This window comes from Peromyscus eremicus, chromosome 4 (genome assembly GCF_949786415.1).
Source record: "Peromyscus eremicus chromosome 4, PerEre_H2_v1, whole genome shotgun sequence".
NCBI lineage: Eukaryota > Metazoa > Chordata > Mammalia > Rodentia > Cricetidae > Peromyscus > Peromyscus eremicus.
In genome coordinates, this window is record NC_081419.1 from 138491636 (window position 1) to 138518681 (window position 27046).

Genomic DNA, 27046 nt, shown 5'->3' on the forward strand with positions numbered 1-27046 from the left:
TGGCTCAGAGGTTAAAGCACTGACTGCTCTTCCAGAGGACCCGAGTTCAATTCCCAGCAACCACATGGTGGCTCACAACCATCTGTAATGAGATCTGACACCTTGTTCTGTATACATAATAAATAAATAAATAAATAAATAAATAAATCTAAAAAAAAAAAAAAAAGAAAGAAAGCAGGCTGAGCAAGCCATGATGAGCAAGCCAGCAAGCAGCTCCCCTCATGGGCTCTGCATCAGCTCCTGCCTCCAGATTCCTTTCCTGCTTGAGTTCCTGTCCTGACTTCCTTTGATGATGAACAGTGATATGGAAATGTAAGCCTTTCCTCCCCACCTAGCAAAAAAAGAGAAAGCCATTGGGGGCCATGCGAGCATGAAGAGATCCCCAGAACCTAGTAAAAAAGGAAAGCCTGCATGGTGTCAGGAGCAGGAGGACCCCTGGGGCTCGCTGGCTAGCTGGCCACAAGCTCCAGATCCCAGTGAGAGAACTTGTCTGAAAACACACAGGTTGGTGAGGCTTTGGAGATGGCTCAGTGGATAAAGGGCTGGCAGAGCAAGTGTAAGGGTCAAAGTTCAGATCCTTAGACGTGACATAAAAGCCGGGCCTTCTTCCACTCATGGCCCTCACTGCTGTGGACACAGCAGGCCTCTCCGCCTGGGATTCACGAGGTGCCTGTAATCCCAGCACTGGGGAGATAGAGACAGGAGGGCCGGCGGATCCCCTGGCTCAGCTCAGGTGAGAGACACAGCATCAATAAAGTGAAGGTTGATGGAGAAAGACATCCCAAATCAACTTTGGGCCTCCATAGGTGTGTGCACTGCCACACATGTGCACCCACATATGTGAAAACATGCACACGTTTACTACACACACACACACACACACACACACACACACACACACACACACACACGGAGTCAGGAACATTCTTTTTGCTCCAGGCTTTGCATAACTGAGCAATGTTTCCAGTGTGCCCACTTCCGATGAGATGCTACCTGTAGGGTCTTGTTTTAACCTCACTGACAATCCAGGAGGAAGACACTGTCATCTTTCCATTTTGTAGATGAAGAAACTGAGGCTCCAAGAGGCACAAGTAACTCTCCCAAGGCCACACAACTCGATAGAGCCTGAATTAGATTCCAGGTGATCTCTCCTGCAAAGCCTCCTCAACTCAGCCTGTTTCCTAGTCATAGACCCCCTTTCCCCTCGCCCTGGAGTCTTCGTCCCCGGGGACTCAGGCAATAGGCACCCACTTCCTTCTACCCTGGTAGCCTGCCTTGCGTGTGAGGGCCCAGCATGTGAAGACTGAGCAGGTGAGAGGGGCCAGCAGCACCCCAGAGCTCCCTCCTCCGCCCTGTGGGGGGGCCTCAATCAGCACTAATCAGGCATTGCTAATTATCCTGTCCGTGGGGAGGTGAGTGTGTGTGTGTGTGTGTGTGTGTGAGCCATGAGTGAACAGCGGCAGCAGGCGCGGGTGGGGCCCAGGTCTTCCAGCCCTGGCTCAGCTTTGTAGGACCCAGTGCTGCTGCCTTGCCCATTTTGTGCCCCTCACTACGGTGGACTCAGCAGGCCTCTCCACCTGGGACGTGCAAGGGAAAAAGCCTCGCACTCTGGAAGTTAGGGTCACAGTTTCTGGGCTCAGCCAGTGGCCTGGTTTCACGCGTGGTTGCCAGGTTACAATGTACTTGACTCCCTTTTTTTCTCACCTCTTAAATGCAGGAAGCTGGATTGAGAAGTACTTAGAACAGTCACAGTAAGGGTGGCATTTGGTAATGGAACAGGTCCTGGTATACAGTAAGTGCTCAGTAAAGGCATCTTAGGAGGGCCCCTTGTGTTTATAGTATCTCATTTGATTCTCAGAACTGTAAAGATGAGAGAGGCATTGTGACAAATGGGGAAATTGAGGCTCATGTGTCCAGTGCACGCTCCTACCTCTTGGTTCTTCCTATCTCAGCTTGCTCCAAGTGTGTTACCAACACACACACATCATCGCTGCCATTCAGGGGTCTGAGCACTATTGACTGGATTCCTACTCTCAGAACTCCCTTCTGGAGAGTCTTCTCCACCTCCTGTGGTAGCTTGGGAGGATATAAGGGAGCCCCAACTAATGGCAATCCTTGGGGTCTGGGTGCCTAATGACCCCTTTCTCATAAATCTCGCATGTAAATATCTTTCATAATTACATTGAAAGCTATCAAACTATCTAATTTAATTTCTTTGCGAAAATAAATAGCTAACGTGGCCCTAGGTACCGCATAAATCCCCCAGGCGGAACTGGCCAAGATTGCAGCAGGACAGGCCTGACTGGCCACAGCTCACACTTAATAAGCACATATTTATTGGGCTGGCCTCCCCCCTGGAAGAGACAGGAATCTGCTGACTCAGTGGTAAGGATGTAGAAGAAAGTGATGTGGCCACAGTGCTAATGTGGGGAGGAGGGGAGGGAGGGGAGAGAGACTGTGACGGGCAATTAATTATCCATCTGCGTACATCCAGAACTTGATTTTATTAAGCAAATATGCAAATACACATTTTGATGGACTGCCTTTGCCTGGCCCACCTCCCCAGTGACTATTATCTGGGGGTCTAGCCCCTGGGGAGGCCGGTCTATCGGGCTGGGCCAGATTTGCTGTCTTCTTTGCTCGCTGTGGCTCTCGTACCCCCTGTCCCCTCAGATCCAGTGTCTTTACTGTGCTCTGCTTACTCAGGCAGGGCCAGTGCTTGGGACCTGACGCTACACCTCAGTACCCTTGACCTGCCAGGGCTCAGCGTCAGGCTCCCTTCTCTTGGGCTGGATTCTGGCTGCTCCTCCAGCTTGGTCTCCTGGCTCTCTTGCCCTTGGCTGGTATGCCTCAGCCACACTAGACCTCAGCCAAGCTCCCCGCATCTCAGGTCCTTGTTCCAACTGTTTAAAGTTTTGTGTTCTCTTAGCCAGCTCTCTTGCTCACTGGCCTGCCTTCCTTTTCGTTTTTTCCTCCCACCTTCTTATCCAGTTTCTCTCTTCTTTCTGGTTTCTTTCATCTTCTCCCTTTTCTCTCTTCTTTCTTTTCTCTCTTCTTTCAAAACTGCATTTGTTTATTTATTTGTGTGCGCTTACGCCACAGTGCACAGAGAGGTCAGAGGACAACTTGTGGGGCATGGTTTTCTCCTTCTGTCGCGTGAGTCCTGGGAATCGAACTCAGGTTGACCAGCTGTCAGCGAGTGACCTTGACCTGCTGAGATATTTCAACAGTTCCCTTCATTTTTGAGACACTGTAGCCCAGGCTGCCCTAGAACTCACGATGTAGCCCCAGGCTGACTTCAAACTCACGGCAATCCTCCTGTCTCAGTCTTCCAAGTGCTGAGGTTACAGGTGTGAACACCCAGGTGTGGCTTAACCAGCACTTCCTTTCCTTCCAACTTTAAAGTCAGTGTCACCCACCCACCCACCCTCCGGTGAACACACCCCCTCTGCTTTGTGGTCATCCGGCTCCGCTGTTCATCACACCAGTGACTCTGATCACTTATTTATACTTATGAGTCTTTCAGGCCTATTTTCTCTCCCCCTACAGCATAACTTTCCAGGATGAACAGCTTTGCGCCACTTACTGCGGCTTCTCCCAGCACCGGACACAGCACCCACAGCAGGCAAATCCATGTCACGTGACTCCAACCCCTGTCTTCTGTTCCACGCCCTACTCAGGCTAGTCCTCAAGACCCTAGATCTTACTGCATACAACCTCCCATGGCTCCCTAGTTCTTTAGGATAGTATTACTGTCTCCAGATCCCTAGTTCTTTGGGATAACATCTACTTCTCTTCATGTGCACTTTTACTGCCCAGTCTCTGTTTTCCTCTAACGCCCCCCCCCCCCCCATTGTCCCAGCTCCTTTGTGTCCGGGCACTCTCAGCCTTCACGGAAAAGTGCTTGTGAGTCTTGTATAGACTGTTCTGCTCACCTCTTTCCCTTTGCTTGGCTTGTCCTACCTTGTTTTCTGTGTCTCTAGTGAGGCCTCACCTCCTCCAGGGAGCCTGCCTGCCTAACCTGTGCCTTCCTTCACTGTGGGCTGTGGTGTGCTCTGACTCACAAGCCCCCGGAGGGTCCTGCTTTCCTTCTGGATGGGGAGCGGCAGGGCTGGCAGCACTCCTGGCTGGGGTCGGGTCAGATTCTGGGTGGAGAACATCCCAGGGCTGCCCGCCTGACCTTCTATGCCACTTTGATTGAGGTGGTCCTAGTGGGGTAGCGGATTCTGGGACTCTCCTCTGTGCAGACCCCTTCTGGAGCATGAGCTGCTTGGCATCTTGGACCCAGTGAAGACAGTCCAGCGATCCAGAAGGAGCCCTGGGAAGCAGCCTGAGATTGGGTTATACGAGGGCAGTGGCTTCCCCTGCCTGCTTGTTGTTCATTCACTATGAAGGCAGCTGCTGCCATGTCCTGAGCTCTCCTGTAGAGAGGCCCAAGTGGGGAGATCCAGGCTCACAACGCCTTCGCGGCTGTGCATCAGAACGGCTTCTGTGTTCAGAGTCTCACTTCACCCCTCTTTGAGGTTGGTGTTGTTTAATAAGTGCAGACATCTGAATCCAGAGAGGTTAAGTTATTTGCCCAAAGTCAAACAGCTAGAAGTGGTTCAAGCTGCCAATTCAGGCATGCCAGGCTTCAGTCAGGTGAGAAGGCAATGGTGAAAGTCACCTGTCAAGAGGCTTGGGAGGGCATGGTTTAACCCGGAAGACTGAGCTGCCAGGGGTGTCCAGGAGAGCTGCCCACGACCCTCTCTCTCCTCCTGTCTTTAATGGAGAGGGCGGGAGTAGCAGCTGGAGCCAGCAGGGAGAGCTGCCCATTAGCCCTAATTAGCAGCCCGTCTGGAAAAGCGCTTGGGCTGAAATCAAGACGCTGTCAGTGGGTCCCAGCTGGGTTGTAGCTGAGTGGCAGCTGCAACATTTCCAGAGTCTGAGCTTGAAGCGCCAACCAGGGAGGCCTTGAGGCCTGCTTCACCTGGACCTAGCAGCTAGGGAGGGTGACTGGTTCCTCCTCAGCCTGGCAGTAAGCACTTGAGGTCCCAAGTCACCCAAACAAGCAGAGCTCACATGCCTTGGTTACCCCCAAGGGTCCTCCTGCAGCCTGGGGAGACTGTACCTCCTGACCCATTTTGTAGAAGATACAGGAACCAAAGAGCTTAAGGGGTGTTGTGTCCAAGACTTACAGGATGTGCCAGGACTGGGGGACCCTGTGAGATACTGAGCTGGATTCAAGGCAGGGAGTAGGAAGGAGGAGGCCCAGTGAGATCCTGAATAAGGCTGATGAGTCTCACAAAGACGTGTGTGTGCGTGTGTGTGTGTGTGTGTGTGTGTGTGTGTGTGTGGCAGGGGGCAGGGCCCAGAGATACCAGCAGGACATAGGCCTCCTGATACTTTCCCTGCACAGCCAGACAAGCTCTGTGGCTGAGGTGGGCTGGGCAGGAGGCCGACAGGGTGAGCAGGAACACTAGGTGTCAGGGAGGACTCCGTTTACCTTTCCATCTCTCTTGCTTTTTTAAAGCACTCAGGACAAATTGAGATTTACAATCAAACTAAAAAGGAAAAGAGTCACCACCCCCTTAAAGCTGCTTCCCGAGAAATCGATGGTTGCGATCTGTGCAGCCCACTCTGTGGGTTGCTGAGGTCATGGATGGGATGAGGTTGAGAGGGTGGACCGTGACCATCGACACCGTTGTCCATAATGATAACAGACGAGGCGCTGGGAGCTGAGATGCGCTAGGCCCTTGCTGGGCACTTTGCAGAGATTAGCTTGTTAACCCTTGCAATTAACCTTGCCAGGTGGGTGCAGAGCTGTCCTGTTCTCTATGTGCTGAAGCAGGTCCAGCAGTGAAGAGGCTTTGCTGGGGGTTTCGGGGGTGGGGGTGGGATTTCAAGACTTCAAGTCAGAACCTGTGAGCCGCTCACCAAGCAGTGAGGGATGTGGCCCGCTTGGAGTTCTCCACTCTCATCTCAGATAACGGCTCACATCTCTGCCTAGGAAGCTTCTAGAACACCAAGGAGAGAGATCAGTGGCTAGGGAAGGGCAGCTACTTGGAAGGAGACTGGCCTTACAAGGAGGGGACCATCATTGCAACTCTGTTACCTGTGGCAGTCCCAGAGGCTTATGGGAAGTTCCACGATCTGAGGCCTTCTCATCTTCCTAGACCCAGACTAGTGGTGGGCCAAGTCTCTCCCAAGGGCCAGCCCTCACCTGTCCTATCCATAAAGTTTTGCTAGAACACAGTCACAGCTGCTCATGCCTTGCTGTTCTGTGGCTATGGCTGTGTTCACACACAGTGACATGGATGGATGGTGGATACCAGTTGCCTGGCCCTCAGAGCCCCAAATATTTACTCTGGGTCCTGTGTAGGAAAAACTTGTTGATCTTCTTCAAGATAAAGTGGTCCTTGCCTTTCGGATGCCGGAATTCTCCAGTATCAGGGCTTGGCGCATCCTTTGAGATCATCCGTCCAGCTGAGTCACAGGGAAGAGAAGATGTTCAGTCAGGGACACACAGCCACCAGACTGGCCTGGTGGGTAGAGGGTTTGCCATGTAATCACGAGGACTTGAGTTCAGTCCACACACCCGTGACCTCAGTGCTGCGGAAGCAGAAGGTCCTGGGGCTCACAGGCATGAGGCCTGCAAGATGGCTCAGTGGGGAAAGGTAACTGCCTCCAAACCTGATGACCTGAGTTTGATCCCTGGAACCCACGTGGTGGAAGGAGAGAACCAACCTCTGAAAGTTGTCCTTTGACCTCCACATGTATGGTGTGGCAATGCCCCACCCCCAACAAAATAAATAGGAAAATCATTTTAAAGTAAGCCGGAGAATGATGGAAGAAGATGGCCAACATCTCTTGCCTGTACAAGTACACACACACACACACACACACACACACACACACACACACACACAGAATAAAGAAGGGGATGGAATCCAAAAACAATCCTCGGCTCTTGGGCAGCAGGGGTACATTGGCTAGGCGTGTTAGCCCTGGGGACACCTGACCACTGTCTCCCTGTGAGGGCCTCTGCAGAGGTGAAAGCCTTCGGCAGGCTTCCTTGCCAGCCAAGCATTAATGGCTGTGCTTTACCTGCGTGTGCTGGCATCATCGTGGATGCCTCTTCGAACGGATTTCCGCACTTACCGGCTGCTGTAAGCTTTGCTTTCAAAATAAAATTAGGATAAAAAGAAGTCTGCTGGAAGAAGAAAAACACGAGTAAGTAACAGCCCAAGTGCTGCTCACAGATGACAGACGTCATAAATATGGTGTCTGAGTGGCTGAGACCGGCACCATGGATCGATTCGATCACATTGCAGAGCCAAGGCTCCAGGCAGGACATGGTCGTAGAGCTAGGGTTGCGATGATGGGGGTGTGGGCTGGCAAAGGCGAGGCTCAGGCCTCGCCTGCCTTAAGAGTCACTTTTTATTTTTGGGCAATGGGCCCAAAATAAAAGTTCCAAAGCCCCGCCTTTATTCCCGCCATTTTCACACTGAAGTCACATCCCTCAGGCGTGGGGCTTCTCTGAGGTGGCCAGCTGACTTGCAGAGGTCAGAGGTTATATATCTCCGATATGGGGCTTGCTCCCCGACACCAGGTGGTCACCCCCTCTGCAGGGCAGCTGCTCCTACTCTGAGCTGCCTGGGAGCAGTGCCATCCATGGCTGAGACGGATTCAGGGACCACGGACAGTGCCCACGGGAGCCAAACCTGGCGTGAGGCCACCCTGCCTGCTACAGCGTTGCCGTGAGGTTCGAGTGACTATCCGTATGTCCCTCACTGTCCTCCCTCAGCTCTTTGTGACTGGGGTGACTCCCACAATGGACGTGGGTCAGAGGGTTCCAGTGAGTGAGGGACACACAGTGGCTATTGGATGAATGTCAAAATAAATCCATGGCGAGGGGGACCTGCTGTGGGTGCTGGGTGGGCAGCTCAGCCAGGGGCCTTGGCTGGGCTGGACCCCCTGACATCGGCAGACTATATTGATGGCAGCAATTGATTCCACAGTGACCATGCAGTGGCTGACTGTGTGGGGTGTGTGTGTGTGTGTGTGTGTGTGTGTGTGTGTGTGTGTGTGTGTAATCAGTTAATAGCTTCCCCTCTAGGACCTGGAGACAGTCTAGAAAGTTGTATTTGGGCTGGAGAGAAGGAGAAGAAGAAAGAGTGATTCTGCATCTGCTGCCTTCATTGTGCTCAACCGCGAAGGGCCAAGTGGCTGAAGCCGTCCAGCCCAGAACACCAGGGGAGGGTTAGCAGCGGGTGCCTCTTCCTTCTTAAGGGGTGTAGTTCAGGGTCTGCAGCCTTGGGGTTGAATCCCTGGTGTCATAGACTGGCAGAACCACTGCCACCAGGTAATGTTTTCTTACTTGCAAACGTCATCTATGTGCGTCCCCCCCTCCCCCAGGTGCCCACACATGCATGCACACACCCACTGTGTATCTACAAAGACTCTCTTGCCAGGCTCTGGGTCAGGCTCCCAGGACCAGGTGGTGGGTAGGACAGCAAAGAACTTCCTGCCTTTCAAAGACCATCGCCCTCACTCCTTCCTCCTCTCCTTAGATGCTTCCAGAGCCCTGTGTGTGCAGCCACCATGGTAGTGCAGGGCTAGTCACAGACAGTGTCTCTGTGCGTGGAGCATCAGTGGGGATGCTGAGCCAGGCTTTGGGGCCAGACACCATGGAACACCTGTAAATACAGGGGAGCATTGTCAGGAGACTGTGGTGGTGGTCACTTACGTGTCCTCTAAACCATCTCTAGTGAGTTACAGCAGAGGAGTGGAGCTAAGCACGATGGGAACACACAGAAATGTGCTTCCGAGGTCTCATGTGTACATCATGTGATCAATCCCCAAGGCTACTAGTGCTGGGCATAAGTTGTGCTCTGCTGACATCGCTATGGACTTTGGGGGACTAGGGACCCTTAGTGGCTTCTGCAGTTTGGACTCTTTCAGGCAGATGGACCTTGGGTAACCCCTTGGCCCATCCTATGACTCAAGAGTGGTGGCCCCACAGCCTAGCCCAATGGCAAGGATGGCTCCCTGCCGGGGACCAATTGATCCCCTTCCCTGGGGATTTTGCTCTGAGGCCAGAATGTCATTTTTTTTCACCACAAAACCCTCTTTCTTGTAATTACCGAGAATTACTCATAAGGAGCGTGTGCACGTGCTCCTATTGATTGCCACCCTGAGAAGATCAGGAATCATTTCAAGTAGATTAAACGAACTTTCTTTTGCCTTTTGGGAAGTTGGACTCAGAGTTATTTAAGGAGATTAATCAACTCTTAAGAGCTCCAGACAGCCGCCCTACCTCTTGAGCAAGCCGGGGACATGTCATCGTCCCCTGCCTTCAGATCGCCCTTCCCTCACTCCCTCCCCCCTCTTCTGAACTCCCACCCTATCAGCAGCCTCTAGGATGCCCTTCTAGAGAGCAGGCAGGCAACACCTCTGCCTGCCATTGGCTTCCTTGGGCAGCCCTGCCACCCAGTTCACAGGCTGGGCACCACCTCAGAGAGGGCTGGGTCACTGCAAAGAGGCTTTCCATCCAAACCCTTCTCTCCACAGCTATCACACAGGCGGACACTGTTTGCTCAGAGGCATCAGTGGGTTCTCAATGCATTTGGCCACGTGGATTCCGTACATGCCACCCCCTGTCCGCCACCGTTCTCAACTCCAAGATTCAGAGCAGTTTCTCAGCCTCCTGCCCAGGAAGTCGGTGCTCTGCATTTTCCTGGGAGTGCTGGTCCCACCTAGGGAAAGGTGGGCAGGGGTGGGGTGGGGTGGGGGAGGGAGGACAAAAGGCTGAGCATGGTCCCATGAGGGCTCAGCGTCTACCCCCTCCCCAACCCATCAGGGAATGTTCAGAGATTCTAAAGCCAGGTAGGTGGAGTTAGTCTCAAACCATTGAACAACTTGCTTCATCTCTGAGATCCGAGTCCATCAATGGACAAACGTGACTCATGACAGGCCAGGGACTCCTTTAGCTCCTCCTGAGGAAAAACCCCCTTTCCTGAGTCTGCATCTCCACCTTGGGTCCCCCTCATTCCTGCTCCTCTCAGGTGAACGTAGACAGGCTGGTCAGAGCTCCTGGGTCTCGAGAGTGGGGGGTCTCTGGGGTTCTCAGGTCCTGTAGTCTGGGGACAGACAGACGTTGGAGGCCCCGGTTGCCGCCCCCCCCTTCCACTGCCTCTGTTCCCTTCCAGAAAAAAGCTAGAAGTCGAATGGGTCCCGAGGTGGAATAGTTTCCAAATGTCAGTGCAGTCTGTGGCACATTACAGCTAAATGCGATCATCTCGGCGCCTGCTCTGAATGTCAGTGCGCGGTGACGGTGACAAACAGCAGGACTGACAGGTGGGCCACAGCCCTCTCTCCTGGGAAATCAGCAGGCTGGCCAGGAGGCGGGGCTCCCTCCAGCTCTGCAGGAGGGAACATGGGTTCAGGTGGAGACCCACAGTGGGCCTCAGGGTTCTGTGCGCTAATGTGACCTGTGCTCTGGCGTCCTGGTGTCTTTTCCTCCTCTTTCTCACCACTGAGTTCTGGGGTCCATAAAGCTAAGACACCTCAGGATAGACACCCGGGGAAGGACCAGGCAGGTGCTGTGTGGGTGTACTGTCTGTCTCAGGATGTGACTGTGCACCTGGGATTTTACATGTGCTGGAGGTCCTGTGGGATGGTATGTACACATTCCCACTAGCCCTCTGTCCCTCCATAAGGCTGGGGGTGGGTGCGGTCTCTGCAGCTATACGTGATCTGACATGGGCATCCTTCCCTGTCTCTGTGTGCACGGCTTCCTGCCTTCTCTGTGTCATTGCCTGTGAGTGTGGTGCATGATTGTGTGTGTATACACTCTCAGGACACCTGTGTGTGTGCATGAATGAGTACACATCTTAGGTTCAGACATGAATGCCGTGTTTGGCTTGTGGGTGCTGGGGATCAAGCCCAGGGCTTTATGTATGCTAGACAAGCACTCTCCTACTGAACTACATCCCCAGCCATTAAAAATTCTTTAAAAATATTTATTTTAGTAACGTATTTGCGGGTGTGCATGTACATGTGCATATGTGTGCACAGGTGCCTACAGAGTCAGGAAGGGGACATGTAACTCCTTGGAGCGGGAATGTGATATATGTGGTGTGTGCATGTGTGTGAGGTATGTGGTATGTGTGTGTGTGTGTGTTCACTAACAGCTATTAGTGAACTATCCACTATGAGTGTGTCTGTGTGATGTTTGTGTGCATGTGTGTGCATGTTGTGTGTATGTTGTGTATGTGTTTGTGTAGTGTGTATATATGTGGTATGTGTGTGGTGTATATGTATATGATATATATATATATATATATAATGTGGTGTGTGTGTGGTGCTATATGGTGTGTATGTGTATGGTGTGTGTGTTTTGTGGTATATGTGGTATGTGTAGTGTATGTGTATGTGATATGTTTCTGTTTGTGTGTATGTGGCCTATGTGTGTGTGGTATATGTGGTATGTGAATGTGGTATGTATGTATGTGGTGTGTGATGAATATGTGTGGGGTTTGTGTGGTATATGTGTGTGATGTGGTGTGTGTATGTGTGATGTATCTATGTGTGGTATATATATGTGGGGTGTGTGTGTATGTGTGTGGTATACGGTATATATGTGTGTAGTGTGTGTTGTATGATGTATATGTGTGTGGTTATCGTATGTGTTTCAGGTGTGTCCAGGAATGTGAAGGAAGAGGCCCAGGAAGAGGCTGTCAGCAAGCTAGCCCTGAAGCCTGGGCCGGCTCTTCTCATAGTCCTGGATTCCAGGCCACTAAACCTCCAGGACAGGGCCATGAGGACTTCCTTTTTTTCAGTCACTGGCTTTGTTAGGCCAGCCTAGTGAAAGTGTCCAGGGACCAAGAAGCGTGCCTTGCCCTCAGCTCACTTCTCACCTGGAAGACCCATTCCACAGAGGTCTGTGCCACGGTGGCCGCCGCACCTAGATGGCAGTTCCCAACTCCCTGACTGGAGGCTTTGGTGCCTCTGCTTCCTCCTGGCGGGGTCATCCCTCTCCGGGCTTCACAATAGCCAGGCTAACTTTCTCCAGGGCACCAGGCAAACCCTGACTTCTCTTCCAAGGCAAGCATGTCTTCCTGCCTCACTTTCTTCCTCCCCCAGAATGCTCTCCTGCAAGCAGCTAGTGCCTCTGAGAGTCTCACCTGGAATGAGGAGCCCCAGGGCTTCAGACTCTGAAAGAGGAGATCTGTGTCACCCACCCTTCCCCACACACCACCCTTCCCCACACACCACCCTTCCCCACACACCACCCTTCCCCACACACCACTCTTCCCCACACACCACTCTTCCCCACACACCACCCTTCCCCACACACCACCCTTCCCCACACACCACCCTTCCCCACACACCACTCTTCCCCACACACCAAACCTCCTCATCTGCATCCTGACTGCTGCCATTGTTTTTCACTTACTATGCCAGCAAAGAGAAGCTGATGTCCAAATATCTCTTCTCCCTTCACCTGACCCTGGAGTCCCTGAAAGCACGGAGCCTGTGATCTCACCCTCCACTGTCCCTTCTCTCACACACAGTGCTGGTGGGACATGGCGGGCAGCGTTTACCTTTTCCGGCCCCTCTGCTGAGCTCCAGCACTCAACTTTCAAGTCCCGTGTTCTCGGCCAGCAGCCCCTCAAACTTAACTCAACCAAACTAACCTGACTTTGTCTGACCCACGTGGGAGCTTGTCCTGGGTTCCCGCCCTTGTCACTCAGCCTTTGACCTCCTCTTCTGGCGGTCCCCACATCCAATCAACCGCAGATTCCTCTGGGTCTTCCAAAGGTTTCTCAGACTCACTGCTGCTGACTCCATCTAAGCCTCAACACGTGTCTCTGAGATCATTGTGTCAGCCTCCTGTGGCTGTTTGGGACAGACTACCAAAACAACAGTGACTTCAGCAAGTTGGAGGTTGATTTCTCTCTCCTGTTTACCACGTCCGGAGATGGGAAGGCTGGTCTGAGGTTCGGAAGAACCAAGTCTCTTCTGTCTGGCTAATCACAGCATGTGCTCTTTGTCCTCGTGAACCAAAGTGGCTGCTGGAGCTTTGGTCTGTCAACTGTGCTCAGTCGGCAGAAAGGAGGGAGGAATAGACAAAAAGAGGCAAAAAGCGTGGGTCAGCAGTCTGGAGACAACGGTCAGAAATCGCCACCTGCCAATTTTGCATAGATTGTATTGGTTGTGACTCTGCCTGTAGGAAATATGGCTGTGATGGAGGCTGGGGAGTAATGATCTTGGTTAATAGATATTCATGTGACTGGCTAAAAATTAAGGATTTTTTCTGATTAAGGAAGAGGGCAAGGCTGTTAGGTCCTCTCATCCTCCTTACACACACCTCCTTCTAATTTTCCCTGGACACAGTAGCAGTGATCTTTCTAAAAGTGCACATTTGTGTACCATCAGTAGATTTCACAAAGGGGGCCATGCGGCTCCGGTGTAATGTGAATCTCAGAGAAACGAGGAGCAAATGTTTCTGCCTGAGACTGTCCCAAGTACAATGTATAGATACCAAGCCTAGACAAGCCATTTGTGTTTGCCAGGGCTCACTGGTGCCTGCCATTGTCAACACACAGGCATGCACGCATCCGTGCACACGCCTTTCAACGCCCCACCCCCACCCCATCCTTTGTAAAAGGCTCCTGACCAGACCTTGGCAGCCTGTACAGGCATTTGCCTCCCAAACAAGCACTCACTAGCTCACAGACTTTGAACCTTTCCCCATCTGGGATGCATCTGGGAAGCCTGTGTTTCCAGAAGGCCCATGGCAACTGAACCTCTGTGTTCCTGGGGTCATGGTAGGGGTGAGGAGTTACTGAGGAGTGGATTGGTGTAGAGCCATACAGCAAATAAGGACAAGGTGAGAGTTGCTTCTTGAGCCTCAGGACTCCTTTTACAGTGCTCTCTGTAGTCCATGAGGATCCAGAGCTGGGATCTCGGTCTCTGTCATCTATCCCATGTGAGACCCAGGCACCCCCAGCACACATCGGGTTAAGCCAGCCCTAGAGTGAGGAGCTGGTGAGCCTGTGGAGCCCTTCCTGACAATGAAGCTAATGAGTCCCTCCTTGCTGCTTTCTCTCACACAATAACATTTAATCATCATTTGCACAGCGGATGAGGCGGCCGCGGCAGATGCAGTTCTGCGTGAGTGGTGATTCTTGTGTGTGGGCGCCATTCCTGCTGTCCCAGGCACACCTGACAATCTGGGCCTGGGGCAGGCTACGCTCGGGGGTGGGGTGGGGGGGGGGGCTGGGAGCACCCATGTGCCAGGGATCTGCCTCTGAGGTGTGTGGCACGTGGGCCACGGAGGCACGAGTCTGCCCACAGCACACTCGCTTGGGAGCAGGAGCTGAGGGTCTTAGCTATGGATGAACTGTGGCCACCTCTGAAAGTGCACGTGGGCAGAGGAGCTTGTGTATGTGAGGATGAGGTGTCTGAAAATAAGGGACATGCAACAGGGTGGCAGAGACTCATGGTATGTGGGACTGGGTGTGTAGGTGCCTAGTGTCCTGAGTACCCGGAGGACATGTATGTGATCAGGTGCATGCATGACACATGCATGATGCTCACTGCATACATCAATACAACAACTGACACTGTGAGGTGGCTTTTGCAGCCTGTGACTGACTTCCCAAACCTGCACATGCTTTCTTGTGCACACAGACAAGTGGACACAGGTATTCTGAGTGTCACATGGAGCTATCCATTCACGTGACAACATACACATGCCTTGGAGTGGGAGCTTATGGAGGTGACACATATGTGCATGGGTGTGGCCTGAACGGGAAAATATATTCACTCACTGAAGAGAACCGGTGGCACATACGTGCACACGTGCATGAGAATGTTTGTGGATACATTGCATGCCTTGTATGCAAACATAGATGCACACATGAATGCTTGCCTCCATTGCATACATAACATGCTGGCCTGTGATTGCATTTGCAGACCAACAAGATATCCTCTGTGTGCTCAGCGGTGCACATGCATCTCTGCATGGCAGACACAGGCGGAAACATGTCTTAGGTTGCGCAGTGTGAGCGCATCCTGTGCCGGCATTCTCCTGCAACCACTGGAGCGTGAACTCCCACTTCAACCCAGGGCTGACAGGGCCACATTTGCAAAATGCTCAGAGGCTAGTGACAGAGCTGGCTGGAGCACGCTGGCTGGCAGGAGGTAAGTGGAGCTGCTGATTCGTGACCCGGGGGTGGGCGGTGATGACGGCTGGCTGACGGATGCGGGTACCCAGCCGCCCCCTGTGACAGCAGCCGGCTCTTTGAGTTGCCTGAGTCAGGGAGGCAGGCATTGGATCTTGACCCGTGCCGCTCAGGCTGCCTTCCTCTCTCTCTGCTTTGTGTCCACGGCCACGTGAGGACGCATTGGTATAGACCAGAGATTCAGACCAGTGGTGGATGGTGGTGGACCAGCCTATACCGCCTCCATCTTGTTCCCAGACCCGTCCTCTTTCTGGAGTATCATCTTCTGTCCTCGGCTGCTTCTCTATCCTCTCTGTGTCCCACCTTGTCTGGTTCCTGTGCAGAACTATGGCTGGGTGGGCGTGGGTGGGTGTTTGTAACAGTCCCAGGCCCACACTGTCTCCTTCCTTCCTTCCTTCCTTCCTTCCTTCCTTCCTTCCTTCCTTCCTTTCCTTTTTTTTTTTTTGTTCTTTTGAGACAAGTTCCCATATAGCACAGTCTGGTCTTGAACTTATTGTGTAGCCAAGAATGACCTTGAACTTCTGATCCCCCTGCCTCTACCTCCTGAGTGCTGGGTTTACAGGCCTGTGCTCCCACGTCTGGTTCATGCAGTGTTGGGGATAGAACTTAGAACTTGGTGCATGCCAGGTGAACACCCTACTGACTGAACTACATGGGCTGCCCGGGCTTTGTGCACTTGAGCAAAGGCCTCTGCATCTGTGAACTTGGGGTTCCTTATATCAGCTTTGTAAAACAGGGGCTCAAAAGAGCCATACTTTTAAATGGAACAGGCCACAGGTATGTGAAGAGCTAGACATGGAACAGAATTAGTCTCATATGGATTCATATTTATCATATGGTGTTGCTTAATTAGTCAGGCATGCAGCAAGTGCTACATAAGTGTGCTGCCGTCGCCATGGCCAGTACATCACTGTCACTCAGCCTGATTTTTCATTGGAGACCTCCCATTTTCTCTTACGGTGACACTGGTGACAAGGTGGATGGTAACACGAGGGGATTTTGTTTGTCTTTCATTTTCCTAGTGGCCTTGTGCAGAGGGCAGACATTATGAACAAAAGGCCTTCATCTCTGAGCTCCCAGGCAGAGCTGGCTGTGCCTTTTTGGTGCCTGGCACTTGATTGGTGGCACTATTCTCTGCCTAAAACAGGTAGACAGTTTGAGATTCCTGGGGACCTTGTGAGACCAACCATTGAAGGCTATGTACCCCATGATCTTTTACAGTCACCCCAGCTCATCAGAGACGCTCAGAGGGTGTGAGTGGGCACTGTTTAGAACCCGGGAAGGGACCGAACACATGGATGCCTTAGTGTCTCGGGGAAGCAAGAACTAGGCAGGATCTGGGGCAGCGGGGAGCCTTTCCTTGTAGCCCCACCCCAGAGCCAGCAGAAATTGCCAGAGGCTTGAGGACCACAGACTGGGTAGGTTGGCAGTGGTACGTGGGTGGTGACATTCAGAGAGGCCAGCACATGCTGAGGGTTGACAGTGTGCCTTGCCCCAGGGCTGCGGACCGGGTGGCACCACACCAGAGCACCCATCGTTAAGCGTGACCGTCTCCACTTCTTTTAACCCTGTTCGACTTGGACCGAGTCATCGTCTTCTCTTTGCGTCTCGGTTTCCTTGTCTATACACCGAGGTTATCCATTGGTTACGAGCTAACTCTGGGCAAGTGTTCAATGCTGGATATTAAGATGGCATTCTGACCTCACCATCAACTCGTGGAGTCGCTGTTCGAACAACTTGTGCGCTTGCTCTGATGGGTAAGAGAATGGGGGTGCAGAGAGAACGAACAGGTTGTTCAAAGTCACACAGCAGACAAAGCAGCCTTTTCACTCTGTGACCTTCCCAGGTCATGCGGAGAGTTTGGGCCCGTGACATTGTATCCTTCTGAATAGGTCATCTCCCTGCTTGGGGGGATCGGAATCAGTCAAGGCAACTGTGTGTGTGTGTGTGTGTGTGTGTGTGTGTGTGTGTGTGTGTGTACAGAACAGGCTTGGGGTGAGCCCTGCCTTGCCCCAGCTCTTAATAGCTGGGTGACCTTGAAAGTCACCTTGTTCCCCCCTAGTCTCAGTTTTCCTCTTGGCAAAGGACATGACAATGAGCAGCCTCAGAGCTGTCTCTGGGCTCTGTGAGAGCTGGGACCTCAAATGCTCATTTGCTGTATTAACTACAGGAGTTGGGGGCTGAGGGTCCCTTGTAGCAAGAATGTGACTCCCACGTCCCCTACCTCATTCACCACCCATGTCCCTACCATCAGCCACCACGGTGGTCCTCAGAACATGGATCAATGTCTATATAGCTATGATTGTAAGACAGTAGTGGCCTCCTGAACTCCCTCCCAGTCCCCTAGGTGAATCAATGGTTGCACATGGGCCTGGTGTGAATCCCAGCTCTTGCAGGCTGGGCCTCCTTCACCAAGGTTCAAGATGAGCAAAGCCACAGGTTCCTTAGTCCAGCCTTCAAGATCTTTCCACAGCCTTCCCCGACTCAGCCTCCTCCTCCTCCTGGTGAGCCAGCTCAGGGAACCACCTGCTTTGCTGGAAGCAGCCTTGTGCTGCCACCTACCCAACCCAGCCTTTGCAGATGCTGTCATGCCTCTTGGGAGGCCCCCGCTTGCCTGGCCACCTCATCCATCTCATGCTCATGCTTCAAGACCCAGCAGGCCCCAGGAATTATCTTCTTTCTCTCCCGTACTCCCAGGGCTTCACTGTTCAGTCTCCTTCATCAAAGGTGTTATCGCAAGCGGCCTCTGTCTTTGCCTCTCGGGCCTTGAGCTACAGGAAGGCAGGAACTACTTACTGGGGCCAGCGAGATGGCTTACGGGGTGAAAGAGCTTGGCCACCTGAACTGGGTCCTGGAACCAACCATGGAAGGAGAGAACCAACTCCTGAAAATTGTCTTCTTTCCATGTGGGATGTGGTACATACACACACACACACACACACACACACACACACACACACACACACTAATGTACCCCTAATAAAATAACAATAATGATAATGATGATGATAATAATAAAAAACTACCTATCTGTGTAACTTTGGGCATGTTGTTGTTGTGAGCCTGTTTCCTGGTCTCTGAATTACGGTGGGGTGTGTGGTGGCATTCAGGGCACACCAGCTACCTCTATATCACCGCGGTGGACCTTTTTGGCGTGGAAAGAAGGAGCGGGAGTTCCCTGGGAGGGTGACAAGGTAAGCAAGGAACATTTACTGAGTACCCCTTACATGTCAGGGAGGCGCTGAGATCAGAGCTCGGCATCCACTACCTCCTTTTCAGCATCCACAAACCCCAGCAGACGGCCTGGATGAAGGGTTGCCAGATATCGGGAGCTGGAATCCATGCCAGGCCCGTGGGTAATCACTGAGTTACCCCAGAGGGGCTGGGAAGGAGGACAGAAGACAGCCATTATCTTATAAACAGGGTCTCATGTAGCCCAGGCTGCCTCAGACTTATGAAGTAGCTGGGGGTGTCTTTGAACTTCTGATCCTCTTGCTTTTCCCTCCCAAGTGCTGCTGGGATTACGAGTCCGGGCCACTGTGCCCAGGCCAGGAGAACCTTAAGTTGGAGGGAAGGACCCCAGCTCCCGCACCAGACGGGTAACATCACCACCGTGCACAACCTTTTCTCTCCGCCCAAGCTCATCTTGTTTTAGCATCCTTGCCGGGGGGCTCATGCTGATGTAGCCCAAGGAGCAGGACGATTCTGCAGTTGTTAGGCACATCTGTTTCCCCTCAGAGGAGGACCAGGGGCTGACAGCTGGGACCAATTCCTCTTCCCTTGGAGATGTTGGGAGGAGGCAGAGGGTGAGGGAGTGAGCTCAGACACACGGGCCTCCAGCAACCACAAGGATGAGACTAGTAACAAAGGCGAGCATTTATTGAACACCTACTCTGTGCCAGGCACTGCCCAATGACTTGACACCTGAACCCTTTCCATCCTCTCAAATCTTCGAGGTAGGTGCTGTTATTAACCTCATTTGACAGATGAGGAAACTGGGGCCCAGAGAAATGAGGTGACTTGTCCAGGCAGCTGGTCAGTGCCAGACGCTTCACCACTCACTGTCTGCGTGTCCCCGGGCAGGTCACAACCACTTCTCTGGGGGGCTTTCCTCTCTTGGCACCTTTGGAACGCCACCTCATAGTTTCTACAGCAATGCAGTCGGTCTCTGGGTAGCTCCCAGCACACAGTAGGTGCTTAGTAAATGACCAGCCCTTCCTTCATCCTTACTTGAATGTCAGAAAGCCTTGGGGTGGGCACGGCAGCAGCGCCCTCCTCCGCTTTCTCTTCCCAGGTCCTTTCCCAGCACGGGGGTTCTCCCTCCGCGGTCCCTTCCAACCCCAGGGCTGCGCAGGCCGGGTTCTCCTCCCTTCTCCTGACGTTGGTCACCATCCCGCACCCCTGAGTCCTCGCAAGCTTCACCCCTTGGGGGCGCGTCGCGGCGCGGGAGCCATGCAGGTCCCCTCCCGTCGGGCCGCGCTGCCGGACTGGCCCGGTTGGGGCTAGGAAGCCGGGGCCTCGTCGTCCCCACGGTGGCCGGCGTAGAGCGCGGCCAGCGGTCGGAAGCGCGGGCCCCAGGCGCGGAGAAAAGCGAAGTCCTGCTCGGAGCCGGTGGAGCCGCTGTGCAGCGAGCTGAGCGAGGCAGCGGGCGAGCCCGCGCCCTCGAACGCGTAGGTCTGGAAGGCGTCGTAGGGCGGCACCGACAGGTCCGCGTCCGCCAGCGCCACCTTGCGGCTGATGAAGTCCCTGAACACCGAGAAGTCCGGCTCCGGGCTCGACGGGCCCCGTGGCAGCGAGTGGCGCTCGGAGGAGGAAGCAGCCTGCGGGGGACTGGCCGCTCCCCCGCCCGCGTCGCCACCCTTGAGCTCCCCGAAATCGTAGAGGCTCCGCAGCGCTGACATGTCATAGGCCTCGGTGTCCTGCTCGCCGCCGCCCTCGTCGTTGTATTTGATCACGTTGTCCCGCATGTCCTCATCCACGTCCGAGCTCAGGTGGCTCTTGTGGTGACGCCTGAGGGTGAGGATTAGCAGAGCCAGCACTACGGGGTGGGGTGGGGTGGGGGGAGGGAACAGGGAGACAGAGTGAGAGCTGAGCTCAGCATAGGACACTGCCTGGCCTCCCTCCATCCCCCGATCCGACAGCAGAGCTTCGTCATCCCTAAAAGTTCCCTAGGTTTCCCATTTCTTTCTTTCTTTCTTTTTTTTCAGAGCTGAGGACCGAACCCAGGGCCTTGCGCTTGCTAGGCAAGCACTCTACCACTGAGCTAAATCCCCAACCCCGGTTTCCTGTTTCTTATAGTGGTGAGAACTGAGCTGCCCTCCAGGTAGGTGGTGAGTTATTCATCTCAGGAGGTATGCAAATTGTATTTATAGGGCTAGTGGGACTGGGGTTGTCCAGCAGAGCTGTGGATTTACACCCGATTTGAGGGCCAGCCATCCTCGGCTCTAGACGCTGTAAGGTTGAAGGCACCTACCTGTCTTCTGTCCGTGCCCGCCTCTGTCCATCCCAGAATTCTCTGCTTCCCATTCAGTGTCTCAGTCAGGACCCCCAGGGTTCTGTCCCCAAGAGCTCTAGCCAGGTCCAGTGACCCAGCTCCAAGCCCCATGGAAGGAAGGTCTCAGTGGGTCCTAGATCTGCTTCTGAGGTCTTCCCTTTCCTCATCTCAACTAAAGAAGGACGGCCTACCACAGCCCAGGTCCGCCAAGTTAACCCCAATAAATATCCTCTGGGACCTGAAAACGTCCCCCGGCTTAGTGTCTGGTATGGTACAAGAATTGGATGTGAAGCCGGGCGGTGGTGGCGCACGCCTTTAATCCCAGCACTTGGGAGGCAGAGCCAGGCGGATCTCTGTGAGTTCGAGGCCAGCCTGGTCTCCAAAGCGAGTTCCAGGAAAGGCGCAAAGCTACACAGAGAAACCCTGTCTCGAAAAACCAAAAAAAAAAAAAAAAAAAAAAAAAAAAAAGAATTGGATGTGTGCTTGCTGAGTGAATGAATGAATGAACGAATGAATGAATGAACAAGGAGTTGCCTGCAGACCTGACTGTGAGAGGGAGTGAATGACTGATTCTCTACGCTTCTTGTCCTCCTTCATCTGGCCTCCAAGACTTCACGTTCCTCTTCTCTTCCTCCCACCGCATCTGTCCTCCAAACAGCCCCCACTCCCTGCTTCCCCAGCTCCCTAGCAGTCTTCCCAGGACCTGCTCCTCCATAACTCTCCCTCACTTGGCACTGTCCTGCAGGCCTGTGGCTTTAACTTCCCTCTAACAACTCCAGTATCTCTGGCCCCAGCCTGGACCTCTCCTCTGAAATCCAGATTCAACCAATTGCCAGTCCTCCTGGCTGACCAAGAGAACCTCAAACTTCGCACACCCAAAGTTGAAAGAAATAATCTCTTTCCCACTAACCCCTCTCCCTGCACCAGGGCTCAGGGAACGTGATGGAAAAGGGGGAGGAGAGAATGTAGGAGCTGGAGGGCGGGAGGTGTGCAGAGCTATCTTCTGGACTTGGCTGTCACAGTCACAACAGCTGTGCACAAGATCAAGCCAGTCCACATTCCAGCAAGGACAGGGGAGGGGCCAGCAAGGTCCCACCCTTAGCCCTAAAGCTGGCTGGAGCTGAGAGAGGAAGAGTCATTTTTCCTCAGGGGTCTGGTCCCTAGCAGGCTGCCCAGGCCCCAGTGGATGGCCACACATGCAGGCGGCACTCACGGGACTCAGTGGGCTATTATAGAGGAGACACAAAGAGGACCTGAGGGCGGGAAGGGGACATGTAGGGGAGGTCTGGGGGGTTGTGGGTGGATACAACCCAGATACATTGTATACATGTATGAAATAAAGAAAAAATTTTAATTCGGTTTATTTTGTGTGTATGGGTGCTTTGCTTGCCTGTATGTCTGTGCAGTATGTGTTTAGTGCTGGTCGATCAGAAGCGGGGTCAGATCCCCTGCACCTGCAGTTACAGATGGTTTGTGAGCTGCCATGTGGGTGCTGAGAATGGAATCCAGGGTCCTCTGGAAGAGCAGCCAGTGTTCTTAACTGCTCAGCCATCTCTCCAGCCCCAAGAATGAATTAAAAAAAAATCTCTTAGCCAGGTGGTAGTGGCATACACCTTTAATCCCAGCACTCAGAGGCAGAGGCAGGTGGATCTCTGTGAGTTCGAGGCCAGCCTGGTCTACAGAGTGAGATCCAGGACAGGCTCCAAAGCTACACAGAGAAACCCTGTCTCGAAAAACAAAAATAAAACAAAACAAAAAACCCCAAACAAGCAAACAAACAAACAAACAAACAAAACCTCTTGCTCAGTAATGAACCCTATTGTGGAAACAGTGAACACTTGAAAAGGATTCACTAGATGGATTTGTAAATAAATAATAGTGGATAGATGGATGGATACATGGATGGACAGACACACGCTAAGCACTGTGGCAGGGTTTAGAATTTTCTTGCAGCCCAGACAGATGCAGCCAGGCCTGTGGCCAGAGCCAGCTGTGAGGGCCACAGCACAGGGTATGAGCTCACCACCTAACATGGTAGCTTACCACAGGGGAGGGAGCGGGGGCTGGAGACAGGCCTTGAGGGAGGGCTGGAGGGAAGGATGGTGTCAAGAGAGAAGTGGAGAAGATGGATGGACAACGTTTGGAGCTGGAGACCCGGAGCTGTGGAGGGGATGCCCACGAGAGCAGATGGCGGGGATTGCGGGCGGCGGCGACAGATGTGCCAGACCTGATCAGAGATTCCGCCCGTCACCTTTAGAGCACTGATGTGCACTTTCTTCGTTTGTGGGCAATTAGGCAGAAATTTGTTTGCACTGCTTCGGAAAATGAAACCGCTGTAAAGTGCACCCTCTGGAAAAAGGGTTTCTGAGCCGTGGGCTGTGGTGGGGAGGGAGGGGCTGCACTCCTGGCTAGGCAGGGTCTGTCCAGAGCCTCTGCAGGGATCTGAAGGGGCAGAGTAGGTCACTGGAGGGTGGGCAGCACAAGGGGGTTGCCATCTGGGGCACCGGGCAGGGCTGGTGAGCACGGTCTGCAGAGAACTCCCAGCTCGGGCTGTTCCGTCTACAGTCCTGCACTTGGGTGGCTGTTCACATCTCTTCTCACCAGGGATACTGGGGTTCAAGTGGCTTCCAGTACCAGTGTCCCCAATGTCTAAAGATGTCCCAAGTGCCCTAAGGTGCTGTCCCCAGTTTTATTCCATGGCAGGTGGCAGAGTTAGAGGTGGAGACACAGACTGAGGAGACCTAACCTGTGTCACCTTAGCCAAGCCACATAACCTCTGTGAACCTCAGTTTCTTCATCTGAGAAATGGGTTGATACACCTGGCCATGCAGCCATGCTTCTCTCTATGGAGAACTAAGAAGGGCACTAGACAAGAGAATTTTAAAAATATGCTTGGTCCCCGACCTCTTTGAAGCAAGGTTTCATGTCCAATAGGTTTGTCTTGAACTCCCTGTATAGTCAAAGATGACTAACTTCTAATACTCTTGTCCCTTGACTTCTGAGGTGTTGAGATCACAGCCCTGCACCATCATTCTCGATTTATGCAGTATCAGGGATTGAACCCAGGGCTTCGTGTATGCTGGGCAAGCACTCTACCAATTAGACCACACCTCAGCTCCCTGTTTGTTTTTATTGATAAGGGGTGTCATTCTGTAGTCCAGGTTGGTCTGGAACTTACAACATAGCCCAGTCTAGCCTCTAACTTACAGCAATCCTCCTGCCTCAACTTTCCAAGTGCTGAGATTACAGGAATGAGCCATTGGCCTGGGCTGTACATGTGGTTTTAAACACTAGGGAGTCTTGAGCTGTGTGAGGGGCACTGCATGAACTCTGTCCCAAGCAGGCCACTATCTGCACTTCAGAGACTTCCCACAGGAAGTAGAGATGGTTCTAGCCAGCCTATCTTTAGGTAGGGGAGACCGAGGCTCCTTTCCCAGGCTGTGGTCTATCTGGGCAGGGTACCCGGGTCCAGCAATGGTGGGATGCTCTTGGACTCACCGACCAGAATGAGGACACAGACCAAGAGAGCGATGAGCGCGCCGGGGCTGAGGGAGGCAGCCACGACAAAGGCCGTGGTGTTGCAGGACTGGATGGTGCCGGAGCTGTCACAGCCACAGATGCGGATGGTGAGGGTGCCCGTGCTGCTCAGTGTGGGTGGCCCGCTGTCCACAACAAGGATGGGAAGGAGGAACACATCCTGCTCTTGCCGGTTGAAGCCCACGTGCTGTGTGTGCACGGCAGCTGTGTTATCTGCTCGGAAGAAATGACCAGTGTGTGACTCAGGGCTGGGCCAGCCACATCCTGATGCCACCTTGAGATCTGCCTCTTTACACCCAAACTGCCACCTCTCCAAGGATCCTGTCCCCTTAAATCCCCAATTCTGCCCCAGCTGCTGAAGATCCTCTAGCTCACAGAGCCCACGGATGTCCTCAGCTGTCCCTGGATTCGGTTCCCAGCTGTCTTAAGTGTTTTCATCAATTCTAAGATTTTTTTGCTCCCAACTGTGCCAAGGTACTATTCCCAGCTAATCCGAGATTCTGTCCCCAGCTGGACCAAGGTCCTGGCCTTGGCTATGCCAATTTTTTTTCCCCATTGATCTCAACAGCTTGCCTTGTTTCAGATTCTACTCCCATTTCAAATACACTCTGCTTTCAGGAGTCTTCTGGTCTTTGGTTGTGGTTTGCTGGACCTTGACAAATCCAAGGTCATCAGAGGTGGCTGACAACCTTGGCTGGCACGTGCCTGTGGCTGAGGGGTCTTTCTGCCCTCCATGTTACTCAGAAGTTCTGGAGCATGGGGTCTCATTAAGAAGCCGAGCTTCCAGGGTTGGGACACAGCCTTCATGACCAGATGAGGGGACCGTAGAGCCTCAGTTTTCCTTTTTACACAGGTGATCGGAGGGAGGGTTGAACTACACAGTGGTGCCTATTGCCCAGCCTCATCTTGCTTTAGACCAGGAAAAACTGGCAAAGGGCAGATGGTCTTGTAGCATAGGCTGAGTGGCAGCTGGCACCCACTTCCTCTCCTTTTCTTGCCTCCTCCACATCTGTCCCACATGTGCCAGGCAGTATTGGCCCTTGCTTTCTGGGGGGCACCTCTCAGTCCTGCACAGTGTGGGGGTCTGAAGGGCTCAGAGCCCCAGAATTGACACTCCATCTCTGTTGCCGACCTACTGCTCGCCTGCCAGGCCCAGCTCTCCTTAACCTTGTTGCCAGTGTGGGTTCTCACCAGAGACCTTCGGAGCCCAGAGTCCTTTCTCAGTGTTGTGGGTCCCAGGTAGCTCTAGGAAACCTATGCTTGTGTGGAGAGGCAAATTAAGATCTTCCTGGGGCTAGTTTGGAAGGAAATCTGAGCCCAGGGCAGAGCCAGTCTCCCCCCTGCCGCTCCTTCTCGATAGTTCCTGCTTCCTAATAGTTTCCCAAGTCTGGTCTTCTTTACCATGGACACAATGATGAGGAAAGAGCCCTTGGAAAGACTGATTCATGACCTTGGACACACATAGGAGGTGGGCAGAGGTCCAGATGTGACAAGATGGACCATGAGGCTCAGTGTCTTATTCTACCCACTGTTATCACATTTGAACGTTTTCGTGCAAACGTTAATAACACCGTATGCACCATGCACTAGCTCGCTCGGTCCTCAATGTCCTCATCAGTAAACAGAACCAGAGTCTCACCTAGCAGTGAGGATGGAATAGAATCGTTCCCAGCATACAACAATTCCTCATAAATGCTGGTTAACAGTTCTCCCATGTGCCGCACCCCACACCTGCTCCCTGTCCGGATGTCCCTGCCTTGATCTGCAAGTCTCTGCTATCTGGGACATCCTCTCTGCCTTCTTGCTTGGGAAAATTCCTCATCCATCATGTTTCAGCTAGATATCACCTCTTCTCATGGCCTCCTTTCTCCACTTCCCTGGGAAGGAGGGATTTACGGCTCCAACGCCATGCTTTGATGACTCGGGCCCATGCACAGTTCTGTTTTGGCACTTGTCACCTTGTAAGAAGCAAATGTGTGCCTGTTTCTCCACTCCTGGCCAGCTGGAGCCTGGCCCTATGCCAGTCTCAGGGAACAAAGTTTGAAGGGACCACACTCTTGGGCTAAGTGGCGGCCGTGCGTCCGCTCCTCAAGTTCTGGCTTGGCCTCAGGAGCCTCCTGTGAAAGGTTGAGGCAGCTCAGGCTAAGAAAACACTGTGTCCTGCCAGGGAAGAAAGGAGGCTCAAGTGTAGAGGGCAGAGAAGAGGATGTGGATGGGGCTGCATCAGCGCCAGCTGGATGCTTCTCAGATATCAGCCTGTGGGCATTTGAAACACACACTCAGCTCTTCTAACCGTGGCTGGAGCAGGGTCTCCCCTGGTGGATGTGGAAACTAAGGCTCAACAAGAAGTGGCATGGTGGCTCAGGAGATAGTAGAACTCACACCAAGCTTGATGACCTCGGCTCTACCCCTAGGACCCACATGGTGGATGGAGAGAAGCCACTCACACAAGTTATCCTGTGACCTCTGAAGGTCATGTGGCATGCCTCCCCCATCCCACTCAGGACACAAAATTGATAAATGCCATTAAAAATCTTTTAAAGAAGTGACTATGGGGTTGGAGTGATGGCTCAGCTGCTGGGAGTACATATATTGCTCTTGTGGAGGGCAGGGTTCCTGGCACCCATATTGGGTACCTCACAACGGCTGTAACTCCAGCTCCAGGGGATCGCATGCCTCTGGCCTCCACCAGCACTTGCATTCATGTACACACACACACACACACACACACACACACACACACACCACTTTAAAATAAGAGTAGTGGCTTGTTTCTTCATCA

The 27046-nt window shown here is 53.0% G+C and overlaps 1 protein-coding gene across 1 annotated transcript in view; it reads right to left on the bottom strand.

Moving 5' to 3' along the window:
* Positions 1-19559: 19559 nt before the first annotated feature.
* Cdh22 (cadherin 22) overlaps positions 19560-27046 on the bottom strand; it is a 67943-nt gene continuing 60456 nt past the window's right edge. Inside the window, exons 10-11 of the mRNA XM_059259766.1 lie at positions 24226-24477; positions 19560-20271 (exon numbers count right to left, since the gene is read on the bottom strand). Of these exons, the coding sequence (XP_059115749.1) occupies positions 19736-20271; positions 24226-24477 (788 nt within the window). The 3' untranslated portion in view covers positions 19560-19735. The remainder of the gene's footprint in view (positions 20272-24225; positions 24478-27046) is intronic.